Consider the following 13,318-nt stretch of genomic DNA (forward strand, 5'->3'; position numbering starts at 1 on the left):
GCATGTCTATTACTAGCAGTTCTGATAATCATATTTTTTTTTTAAAGGAACTTGGAAAATTTAATTTCTAGGTAAAAGCTCCAGATTTCAAAATGTTAGCTGGCATTTTAAAACAAACCGAGACTCTAAGATTAGCAGATCAGATTGGGCCTGTGATTTCCAATTAATTTGCAACATTCTTGAATCTTTCTAAACAAAAATGTTATAAGGTAATTGATTCAAGTCTACAAAAAGATAATTTGAAAAATTTACTAAATTGTAATCAAAGAGACTTTAAAAGAGTTGTGTGAAAAAATAATCCTTCTGGGCCTCTTCGGTGGCGCAAAGGGTTAGAACATAACCTATGAAGCTGTCCACAGCCTCTACAGCACGAGTTCAATCCCTGGCCAGCCAGGGAGCCACCCACATGGTGCAGCAGACCTCTCCTGACTCACCCATCTGCTCCCCTCAGCAGTATACTTTGGTCAATCTGCCTGTTCTGTTCCTCACTCTGTCTCTAGTGAATCCTCTCACCCCCCACACCTCTGGCCTGTACCCCAGCTCTTGTATGCATAAATAAACAAATCTTTAAAAAAAAAAAGAATCCTTCCAACAGGATATGTTAGATTGCTGAATTTTAAAGGTAAATGTTCTTTGCAACAAGAAATCTTTGCTAGTTTGCAATATTTTTAGGCAACATATATAATTCTATAAATTAGTGAAAGAGTAAATATGATATAAACTCTTGGTTAATGAAAGTAGTAATCTGTCTAGTAAGAGCAAGGAGTGCCAAAAATTCCTCAAAAAAACCCACATCTTTCCTGTGAATATTTTTTTTTATGAAAAAGTACCATGCATAGCTATATCAGTTGTAACAGGACATAACTTCAAAAGGTTAAAGTCATGATATAAATGATACTCCCTAGAACTCTACAGTTTAAAATATTTATGCTATACAATGTCCCTAATCTTCTCTAATTATTCAGAAAGTCCATGAGATACATGGTATATACCTGGTTGTTGTTTTCCAATTTTATTTTAAAGGTATTGTCCAAAACAAATTAGGCAATTTGCCTGATGTCACACAATAATTATTGATAATGCTAGCAAGAATACAAATCAACTGAATCTTTATCCACTGTCCTTAGAAAGGCATGAAAAATAATGATAAATGGCCTTTTCACTTCACGGCTTGAAAAGCACTTTCACAGATATTTTCTCATTGCCCATGAAATCTCAGCGCATGATAAGAGGAGACTAGAGACAAAGTAGCTTTCCCTCATCACTGATTTTCTCTTTATTAGTCCTCCAAATAAGCATGAATCATTAATTTGTATTTTTTTTAAGATTATCAATTCAAGTATACATATACAAGTTTTTTTTTAATTTGCTTCAATACAAATATTTAAATTTCCTAATACAGATATTTAAATTTTCTAATAATGTCACTTACTCAAGTGGCTTAATCACTTAACCCATTCTTTTCACATTTAACACCATGGCCTAGTTGATCTCTAAATAATGTTTTAATCTCTGTTCCCATTCCATAGAGTATTCTTTATATAATACTTCTCATTTACACTTACTAATTATCCTTACTATGTTGATATCCATTTGTATCTATCTAAAATTTTTATAATGTACTCACTTTGTTCCCTATGAACTGCACTATCCACTAGACACATGTGCCCATTTAAATTTAAATTCATCAAAATTAAAAATTCATTTTCTCTGTCATCACCAGACATACTTCAAATACTCAATGGCCACATACAGGTAGGGGTTACTGTGTCAGACAGCGCAGATATAGAACATTTTCAGACCACACAAAGATCTCTGATATAATTAGCTAGTTTTTCCTCAACCCATGTTGTTTTCTTCGGGAGTCTTTCTTAAGATTCAAGAAAATGTTTTTTATCCAAAAACTGTTTCTGTATATATTTAAAATTTGATCAGAATGATGCTGCATCTTTTAATGTTACAGACAGACTTCAACTGCAATGTCAAAGCACCTCTCTCCAATGGCAGTGACACTGGACAACAGGAGGAACATTGTGCCTTAATATAGTTGCTTTGTGTTCTTATACAATTTCAACTTTCTCACTTTTTTATCCATTTGCCTAAAATAGTAGATTAATCTAGACATAATAGTCATTTTAATCATTAAAAAGAAAATTATGGACCTCCCTGGTAGTGCAAGGCATTAAGCACCGCACTATAAAGCAATCCGCAGCCTCTGCAGCACAAGTTGGATCCCTGGCTAGCCAGGGAGCAACCCACATGGCACAGCAGACCTCTCCTGACTCGCCTGTTGCTCCCCTCAGCAGTGTACTTCAGTCAATCTGCTTGATCTGTTCCCCACTCTGTTTCTTGTGAATTCTCTCACCCCCCACACCTCTGGCCTGTACCCCAGCTCTTGTATGCATAAATAAATAAATCTTAAAAAAAGAGAATGTCAGAAAAATTTTGCTTCTGCCAAAGATAGTCTGATCTTGAATAGCTATCTAAAGCAGTAAATATGTAAGATTAACTTACAAAAAGAAGGCCATAATATTTGAATTTAATGAAAATGAGAGAAAAAAATAGCATTGCGCCTAATGTGTCACTAATCAATAACAGCTGAGGCTGTGAACTTTTCATGAACCTTTTAATATAGGATTAAGGATTATTCATAGAACTCCAGTCACAGTGAGATTCAGAAGTTAATATACCTCACTCTTCCCTAGGCATGAAGGAATCGTCTTGTAAAGTATATATTCCTGTAGCATAATTTATTTAAAAGGATAAAATTATACCAAGTGGACAGAAAACTCATCTTGGCAAAAACAAAATATAATTTCACACACTAGAAAAATAAATTGATGCACTACATTGCACTCCTAAGAAATCACATGCTATTAGATCACATTCTTATTCAGAATATGTATTTTTTAAAAAGCTAGGTCATTATGGGCCTCCCCTGGTGGTGCAGGCGGTTGAGCACAGCGCTGTGAAGCTGTCTGCAGCATCTGCAGTGCTGGTTTGATCCCGGCCTGCAGGCGAGGGTCCCATATGGTGCAGGAGACCTCTCCTGTCGCGCCTGCTGCTCCCCTCAGCAATGTATTTCGTCAGTCTGCCTGTTCCGTTCCCCGCTCTGTCTCTGGTGAATCCTCTCACCCTCCCATGCATCTGGCCTGTACCCCGGTTCTTGTGTAAATAAAATAAATAAATCTTTAAAAAAAAAAAAAAGCTAGGTCATTGGCACAATCATCTCAAAAAATTTAAAACATAGGGTCTCCCTGCTGGCGCAGTCAGTTGAGTGCAGTGCTATGAAGCTGTCCGCAGCCTCTGCAGTGAGGGTTCCATCCCAGCGGGCTGGGGAGATATCCACATGGCACAGCAGACCTCTCCTGTCTCACCTGCTGCTTCCCTCAGCAGTGTATTTCAGTCAGTCTGCCTGTTCTGTTCCCCACTCTGTCTCTGGTGAATCCTCTCACCCTCCTGCACATCTGGCCTGTGCCCTGGTTCTTGTATAAATAAATTAATCTTTAAAAAATTTTTAAAAATAAAATGGAGAAAATAACATGCAATAATTACCAGTCATACCTCAGAGAACCAAAACAAAGAAAAAGAGCCGATATTATGAAATCACGGTAGAGCACAGCACATGGTTTCAGATATTCCTAGTCTTACCTCAAAAGGTGTTATGGTATTCCATTTCCATTTACACACTGATTGTAATGAGTGCAGAGAACTCAAGTGAAAGCACACCCAGTGGGTCAGAGAAGGGCCAGGGGAGCACCTGCTGGCTTATAGTAGTTGAGAGGATGTCCTATTTTGCTATGGAACGTCTGTGTAAATGTCAATGTATTTTATCATTCATGTACCTGGCAAAGGTCAAAATTTCTTCTTAACAACCAATACTTACTGTAGAGTAAAGAGAAGAAGTGCTGGAGACCAGTGATAACGAAGAGCCATGAACTAAGAAGGCAAAAAACAAGAGAGTAAAATAATGAAGTCTGTTCAGAAACATTACAGTTTTATTGAAAAGTGAAGTAACAAGGAGATTAAAGTAATAAACAATAACAGTGAGACTAAGAATCTGACAAGTTAGCTATCATTTTTTGGAGAACAAAATGTTAAGACAAAGACAAATCCTGCTGTCCCCTAATGTACAACCTTCATCCTGTTATAGACAGGAATTGACAGGAAAGAGCCTTCAAGTGCATGTGGCATGTATGGAAAGTCTTAGAAAACTACCACATAAAAAAAAAAATAATCAAAAAGTCATGGAAATCTAAACTAAAGCTGTCGTGAACTTTTAAACCTATAGAAAAAACTTACTGTATTTTATTTACTTACTTTCATTTTTAGACATCAAAAATCCATTTTCAGATTTTTTGTGCATAAAATTTCATGGCAATAAGCATCTTATCCTACTTGATATTTCAACATAACCCATGAAGAGCTGATTATGCTCTTTGAAATGGAGAATTACTATTTATTTAGTAATGTTCATAGTAGAAAAGAAACATATTTCAAGATGATATCTCACTAAAATTAGGAATGAAAATGCATAGTTTTTAATCCAGATAGAGCAAAATACCATTAAGGACAAGTAATAGGCTGCTTATATTCTTGCACATCTAAATTTTTGGACACTACCCCAAAAGGTAAAAAAAATGTGCTTAATTATAGTCGTCAAAAAATTATTTCTCTTTTCATTGTAGGATAATACAAAGTAATTTCTCCTTATTCATCCATTAAAAAAGCATAGCTGAACACATACAATGTGACAGGAACTTGCTAGATCCTGGGACTACAAAATAACTGGCATTATCTTAGGAACTCAAGAAGTGGTAGAAAGGCATATAACTAAAAAGATAACAGTAACAGTGTAATAGGAATACTATCAAGGGTAATGTGCTGGGTACTATAGGAGCAGCGGCAAGAGTTCACAACCTGGTCTTGAAAAGCTGTGTAGGATCATGGCTGCAGATGACAAAAAAGGGATCAATTTAAGTGACATCAGGAAGACCCTTTTAAAAGCTGATTTGACTAGAAAAATGTGGGTCAAAAGAGGAATGAAGGATGACTGCCAGATGTTTGAGCAAATACCACTGCTCTGAGATGTGCAAAACATTAGTCATTAAAAAAAGCCATATTCTTTCCACGTCTACTATCACTGGTATGAATGAAGCATGGTAGAGTGATGTACAAGAACAAAAGTGGACAATGAATAGGAAGATCCCATTTTTAGTTTTTTTTTTTTCTGTTACCATTTATAGGTCTATGACCTTATAGTTTATAAGATTCTCCTCTCACAATGAGCATTAGTACCTTCCATCCAGTCCAATAATTTGTTGATTCCAGACCACAATTTAAGAATGATAATAATTCAGTATTTAATGTAGGGGCACTGAAAAAGCATCTTGCCCACTCAGGTGAGTTTTTAATTATTCTGGTTATTTAATCCTCATAGAGAGAAGACCAGAAATTCCCAGCATATAAACTGCATTCTGTCTGTAAATGAGGTACTCCAGAAAGCCATGAGTATGCTTAGCAAGTTTTTATATTATTATAAGAGGTCCCTCTGTGAATACAGTGATAGAATCATTTCAGAAATGCAATAAATTTACATTTCAGATTAGTTCTATTTTGTCTATCTACACTGCAGTAATCAGCAGGCTCACAGGGTATAATTCACTCTCTGTCACAATGAACTCAGTGGTTTGGTTAATTTCCCAAAAGGCAGTGGCAACTGTGGTCAAAGGATTTAGTGCCAGTGTGTTAAATGTACAGTGGTGTCCTGAAACGTATGAGTCAGTTTTTATTACTGCCTAAACTTTTATTTAGAAAAGACTCTAAATAAAAATATAAGAAAGGAAAAGAGAAAGAAATGAACTTTTCTTTAATTTCATCCCCATGACGAACTTAGGAAACCATGAATACAAAATTAGGAACAGTAAAATTAATAAACATGCCCAAGTTCACACCACAAATAAACAGTTGAACAGGGGTTTAGACCCTTGTATGTGTCATGATATACAGTTTTTATACATAATTATTAAAGACTTGCATGTTCAGTTTCATGTTTGATTTCATTCTAATAAATTTGAAATTTCATGTAAACCTTCTTTTATCCTTAGTGATATGTTTCATATAGGTGTACCACAATTTTCCTTTATGGATACTTAAAACAAATCACACCTTCAGATAAAGAGGAAAATCTCTCAAATATTATTGTGGAATTTAGCATTTGAAATTATACAGTTTAGAAAATTACATGCATTTAAATATGAATTAAGTATATTTATTTTCTTAAATAATTTTATTAAAAAGTAGTCATTAAACTTTACAATTATAAAGACATTGTTAGGTCAGGTGAGAACTTTATTGCACTGAGTAAGAAAATGTAACCTATAAAGCAAAAATTGGATGTAATTTTAAAATGCTATGATAACAAAAACGAACACCAGGGGGAGGTAGAGAGAATAAAAATCAGCAGCAAGTGGTGATGTTTTCCAGTTTATGTATATTTACAGTTCTTTAACTGAGGTGTGAAAGAAAACATTCACTCTGATACTTTATACACAAGGGCATTTCATCCCTCAAATTCTGTAGCTTGCTGTATGAGAACACTGAGTTATTCTTAAGTATTCGAGAGTCAACTATGAACCTAAATAAGTTCTGGCACATCTCCAAATACATAAAATTCAGAAGGTAAAGCATACTAAAACTTCTTCAAGCTTCAGAGATATATTTACTCATTTATTCACTCTAAGGAATCCTTGAGATGTGAGTACTGTGATAAGTTTTTATCTCAGAGTTAAATAAAGTAATTTTGTATTGACTCCTCACCACGCCTACCTTCTTCCATGCTGTCTCTGAATGAGCCTGAATGACTGATGGCACGTGGTCTTTCCTCCAGAGAGGTGGCACTCCCACAGAGCTGGGAGTCATCGTACAGATCAAAGGATGAGTCCTGAGCTGGGATGCTATTTGAGCGCATCATACTGGGGCCAGGAAGGTTAAATTGAGACAGATTGGTTGGGCTCACTGAAAAACAAAGCATATATATCTTATTATTTCAGGATTTGGATGATGAAAATAGTAGCTTCATAGCAAGTGAGAATGTGATACCAATCTCTATGGAAACGTGAACGTATAGAATGTCTTCATTAAGGTAGGCCAAGAGTCTGCCTCTGAAATGCTCAAGAAGTTACAGTGAATTATATCTTTTCTTCCAGCACCATCATGACAAGAAGTGTGTCAATTTTTAAAGCAATAGTAAACACAGCCACCAAATAGCCTCTACTGTTAATGCTAGAAATATGACTTTTTTTTTTTTTATTTTATAGAGGCATGTTTTATTTATTTATTTTGTTTGTTTGTTTGTTTTGTTTATACATGCACTGGGTACAGTCAGAAGCACGGGAGGGTGAGAGAATTCACCAGAGCCAGAGCGGGGAGCAGAGCAGGCAGAAGGACCGAAGTACACTGCTGAGGGGAGCAGCGGGTGGCAGGAGAGGTCTGCGCACCATGTGGGATCCTCCGCCGGTGGCCGGGGAGCAGCCGGGGATCGAACCGGCGCCGCAGAGGCCGCGGGCAGCTTCGCAACCCAGAGCTCAACCGCTGCGCCACCGGGGAGGCCCAGAAATATGACATTTTCTGCTGGCTATCATAAAGAAAAGAGAGTCTCCCCATAGTCTGCAGGTTTCTTTTTAGCAAAGAATATTTCATTTTAATGAGAAAAGCTGAATAGAAAGGAAAATAAAATACATGAAAAACAAATTTCTCAAGAAAAGCCATTCTAATCTTCCAGGCAAAGGCTTTCAATCATATTGAGTTCTGAATTTATATAAGTTCATGGTCAGTACTCTCTTTATTATCAGTTAGCTTACATAGAAGAAGACAACTTTTTTCTTTAAGTGAAATATAATGTATAAAGTATCTGAAGCTCATCATAAGATTAATCACATAAAGCTACTTTCTACTGTGTCTTAGACCAGAGTGTCACATTAAGACTGTCAAAAGTCCTAGGTCACAAACTTGTGTTTCGTGCTTCCAAAGTAGTACTCTGAGTCTGTAATTTGAAATAAGAATTTATTTACCTAGTGTCTATTGCCAAATAGTTCCAAGGACACTCAACTTTTTAGGCCAACTGATAATCATCAATGTTTTTTTAAAAAATATATGCTTCACTGAATGCACAATTACTTTGGAAAGCAGTACTATTTCAAAATTTGGAATAAAAGTAAAAAAACTGAGATAGATATTAATCATAAACATCAATATTTAAGAAAATCAAGGTGATTCAGTTCTGAGAATAATCAGGCAGGGATCTCTTAAGATATGAACTGCTGATTACTTTCAAAACCTTGGGGAATTTATGTCATTAAATTGGAATTAGTCTGCTATCATTTCAAAATTTATCATTTTCTTCTTTGACATAGGCATTACACTGCTTTGTAATTAATTACTGGCTCTCAATCCAATGTAAAATAGGAAGGATAAAGACAACGAGGTAGCTGAAGGAGACTATCTCCTATTTACCAGACCCTCTACTAGATGCTTTTATAGATATTAACTGAATTAATTCAGAGAACAACCCTCTGATAGCGTAGTTATGGACGAGTAAAACAAGACGAAAAAGGAAAGAAACATAAGACTAAGAATTGCATCTATGTGTGCATATGTGAAATATAATAAAAAAGAAACTATGGATTTGCAAATTTGCAAAGTGCATAGCCCATGGAAAGGACAAAAGGAAAAAAGGGGGAAAAAAGGAAAGAAGGAAAAAAAAGAAGAAGAAAGGAGTGTCAGGAAGGACAATGGGATGGATGGAGGGAGGAAGGTATAGAAGGACTGAAGGGGTGGGGAGAAAGGGAGAGAGACAGAGGCAGAGACAGGAGAGTGTTTTCAGGCAGATCCCTTCAGCGAGCAGAGACCAGTTCAGTCTGGCTGAGAATACTCCTAGGCTTGAAGTCAGGCGCTTGGATGTCAATCACTGCCTCTGGTCCTTAAAGATTGTGGACTTTTTTTCAAGCCAAATACCTTTGAGAGCCTAGGAGCCTAGACTGCAAAATAACAGCAGCGTTATGTATGTCAAGTAGTTGTCCTGAGCAGTAAGATGCATAATGTTTAGAAATTACTTTGTGAACAGCAAACAGTCCTACAGATAAAAGGTATATCTAGGGTATCTTTTTTTTTTAAGATTTATTTATACAAGAACTGGGGTACAGGTCAGAGGCATGGGAGGGTGAGATAATTCACCAGATAGAGTGGGGAGCAGAACAGGCAGACGGACTGCAGACACTGCTGAGGGGAGCAGCGGGTGAGGCAGGAGAGGTCTGCAGCACCATATGGGTTTCTCATAGCTAGGGTATCTTTAGTCCCTCTATAAATGGACAATTTTTACGAGAGATACCACAGCTCCTTTGAGGTGGGGTGGTAAAAGGAACAGAATGGAATCAATGTTTAAGAAAAATTTACCCAGGTTGGAAAAGTGGTATTTTCCAGTTGCAGAGGATGACATGGCAGAAGGAGAAACCAGAGGTGACTGGTTACCAGTATCCTGCAGCCCTCCAGTAGAATGGGAACGCAACCATTCTTTGCCTTCTTCTTGATTGGCCTGTCGAGATGACGGGGTGTATCTGCAAAACAGCACAGCTAAGACACTTGAGCATATCTACAAGGGCAAGGCAATTCCAGGACAAGAAAACAATTGAGGAGCTTCCTATTCAGACTGAACAATATTCTCCAACAGATTGAATCTAATTATAATTGCTTAGTTCTTCCAGATGATTTGATACCATCTGTTTGAATCTCACAGGAAAAAAAAAAAGGATTTTGAGGAGAAAATTATGCTTCTGTGAGATATGGAGTTGAAAATCATAAGCAATGAACAGAAAAGCACAGTGCTTGAAAAAATGTGAAGCGGGGTGGGGGCTGGTGAAAACATAGACCAAGTACAATGAGCAGCAGTAGGCCAGAAGTCAGGGGCATCGGACTGACGGTTACAGAAAGGTGAAGGAAAGGAAACACATATTGACAGCTCTTAAAAACAAACAAAAAAAAATTTTTAAAGTTAAAATGCCACTGATATGATATCTGGATTTTTAAAAAGGATGGAGAAATGAGCTCACTTTATTGGAAAATAAGCTTCTGCAACAAAACCTTCGAATTATATAACTGTAAACTACATTGCTTTTGCCAAGCAATTAGGAAAAAGACAATAGGCAAAGACCTATCTGGCCAGGGCTCACTGACACGAAAATAAGCAAATTCCTAGCATCAAAGAACAATTTACCATGACCATACAGTCTTATACCTCTATAGGTATTTTGCTCTATACACTCTCCTGAGATAAAAGTGTAAAAGAATGGCCAGGTATTAGTATTTATTAAATTGATGAGTTTCAGAGTTATTTTGAGGTTATGTAACACTAGACTAGTTCACATCTAACTGATGGTAGATATCAGTGTTCCTGAAAAAATAGAAATTAAAATTGTTTTGTGCTTTTTACTAAAAGGATTAATTTTAACTCATAATCTTAATTACAATATTTGTCCTCTGGTGATGAAAATATATTTCTTTGATTCAAGCTAGAGCATTCTTCAACCTTTCAACACTAACTGTCCACATCTGTAGACTATAAGGGTTTTGAAGGTTTTGCAAGCACATGCTTCCAAGATGTAAAATTTAAGGAAGTTAATTTTATTTTAATTTTCAGAAGTGATTTTCACCTTTGGTCAAAAGTTGTTGTCTCACCCCCCTCACTCCTACCAAGAAACTTATTCACCCAGGATTTAATTTACTGAGTCTCAGCCTTTGTGAACATTTTTACCTGAGTGCTATTTCACCCAAGTCTCATACAAGAGAAAGCATCAAGATTAAATGTGATTTTAGAATCAATGTCAGGTACTTCATTGCAAACAAACAAAGGAAGAAGAAGATAGACAGCACACAAAGTTTACATAACAACAGAAAAAGGCAGCAATTGTGCTGAGAGAAATATATACCTTAGTCCCTTTTTGGGTAGTGTATTTCTGTCAAGCTGCATGCTGTTAAAACAAAGAAAACCCCTAAGGACATAATGTAAACAAAACTTCCAAATAACACATCCAACAGAAATGGTTCCCTGTTTGAACTACACAAAATAAAATTTTGTAACACATACTTAATGCTGTAAAGGTCAATAAAAGATGACCAGATGACCATTGTTAGAACACATTCAAGAATAATTTGATGACAGGAATATTAGATGATAGCAAAAATCATATTTAGCATATTTCTTCTCTGGATTCTGTCTACTTAATGCTATGGTAGCTGTTTCCGCCTCATTCAGTTGACTACTATTATGATTTCCAATTCAGGAGAATCAAGGTAGAATGTGACAGATCTGCACTGCCTAAGTTAAAGTGACAAGTTCCAATGACATCCTCCAATGCAACAAAACAAAGATGTAAAACAAATTTGAATCCTTATTTTTTATCTTCAAATGATTTTTAACAAAAACTAAAGGCAGCTTTATTCCCATTAACATATAAGAGAGGAAATAATAATACAATAAGCATCTGCTTGAAGTGCTTAAACTATTTTAATATCTTAAACTCTGTTCTCTTTTAGAAATTCTGAATTAGGTATGTAAAAGCCTACACAATTTATAAATCTCTATTAAAAAAATTCTCAATGGTTTGTACAAAGGAATGAAAAGATATGTATGAAGAAAATGAGAAACAGAATAAAGGAAATAAAGGAATTGGGGTCAACTAAGTGGGACAAAACTAGCAGTTTCTGTTATAGTCTCTGGCATGTGAATAACCAAATAATAAAATTCATTTGAATTTGCAGAATTAAAAGCTCTTTCCATGAGAACCTCAAATGATCAAAATTAGATACACAAGATATGCATAATGGGGATGATATAACATGAATGCAAGCACATTGACTTGAAATTTGATGACTAAAAATCAAAGCTGAAATGTTTTCTTCTTTGTGTACTCCACTATTCAGCACTGTAACAGAAAACATTCAAAGGCATTATACAACTTTAACTTTAATTATTGGGACGTCCACATAAATACTATGTTATGTAGAGACCAGCTCTGGTATATATAGTGACTATGGAAGTTCTTTTTTTTAGTAGTGTGGATAAGCAAACAAGAAGGAATTTTACTGAGCAAATCTCAGACACTGCTAAATTTGAATTACATTGTGTCAAACCATTAATATGGTCATAAGTTATTTTAGAAATGTCTTTATTGTGTGCAAATTTATTAAAGCTCAACACTACAGAAGAAATTGAAAATATGCATTGATTTGCTAATGACTTTAGTTGTAGAATACTATGTTTATATAATGCAGAGAATTTAATGAAAGAAAATTCAGGAAAAAATACATTTAAATGTATTTTGTACTTAAGTTACAACTTGAAGTAGAAATGTATTTGAATATGGATATTAATGATGCTATAATATCATCATTATTTCCACATTATTTCCATCCTTTCCACAAATTTTCAAAGGTTGCAAACTCATACACCTGCTAGGGTCAAGCAGGCATAGGAATGAATGAAGTGGGGATTTTAGTCAGTGGTCTTGAAAGGACCAGCGCTGTCTGCCATAGGTACTGTGCAGGAATGTGAAGGCAGGGTTGCCAGAAGACCAGTCAAAAGTTCGTAAAGTTCATTACTACTTTAAATGATTTTTAAAGTTTGGGAAGGTCACAAAAAACCAAACCAAAACAAAAACTGAAACAAAACAAGAGTTGATTGGTTTTGGTTATGGCCCAAAAGTCATCAATGACATAGGGCAGCTAGAGGAAAAATTGTTAAAAACACATTTTATTATTTTAGGATATTTAAATTGAAAGCAATTTAAACACAAATGAAATCTTTATGAAAAACTATCAATTTACAGAGCTACAAAATGTATATCAAACTAATCTGAAACTGTAAACACTTATTAACTTATATACATAAATATATTAAATTATATATATATATATCAGCTCTATTTTTAAATATTTACATTTTGACATACTGTCTCTCAACATGGACTTTTTTTTAGTGTTTTCAACATTTTACTGAATGTTTAATTATAACTTAGCAAGATCACTGATGAGATCTAAAAATGTTGCAATATCAGGCACTTTAAGTGACCATTAGTGTTTTCACAAATAACACAGTTGAGACATGTGGCCAAGACCCCTTTTGAAGGTTTTAGGTATGCCAAGAAACAAACAGCAATAAGTTTATCAGGGAAAAGGTGGCAGTTTCAAGACATTTTCCTGGGGGAAAGAGTCAGTACCAAAATATCTAAAGAGGATTTATTGGGGGAAAAGAATCAAGAGTCAT

General features: G+C 35.5%; 1 protein-coding gene across 6 annotated transcripts in view; it reads right to left on the minus strand.

Annotated features, from left to right (window-relative positions):
* The window catches only part of NAV3 (neuron navigator 3), a 295,341-nt gene that overhangs the window by 63,279 nt on the left and 218,744 nt on the right, over window positions 1-13,318 (minus strand). For 4 of the 6 annotated variants that reach the window (XM_054696195.1, XM_054696193.1, XM_037513940.2 and 1 more), the window contains 4 exons: window positions 10,983-11,024; window positions 9,454-9,614; window positions 6,829-7,017; window positions 3,887-3,939 (listed from right to left, as the gene is read on the minus strand). In XM_054696195.1, the coding sequence (XP_054552170.1) occupies window positions 3,887-3,939; window positions 6,829-7,017; window positions 9,454-9,614; window positions 10,983-11,024 (445 nt within the window). The remainder of the gene's footprint in view (window positions 1-3,886; window positions 3,940-6,828; window positions 7,018-9,453; window positions 9,615-10,982; window positions 11,025-13,318) is intronic. The other 2 variants (XM_054696194.1, XM_054696192.1) reach the window with 1 other exon arrangement.

The sequence above is a fragment of the Talpa occidentalis genome, unplaced genomic scaffold (assembly GCF_014898055.3).
Source record: "Talpa occidentalis isolate TD23 unplaced genomic scaffold, MPIMG_talOcc4v2.1 talOcc4.16, whole genome shotgun sequence".
Taxonomy (NCBI): Eukaryota; Metazoa; Chordata; class Mammalia; order Eulipotyphla; family Talpidae; genus Talpa; species Talpa occidentalis.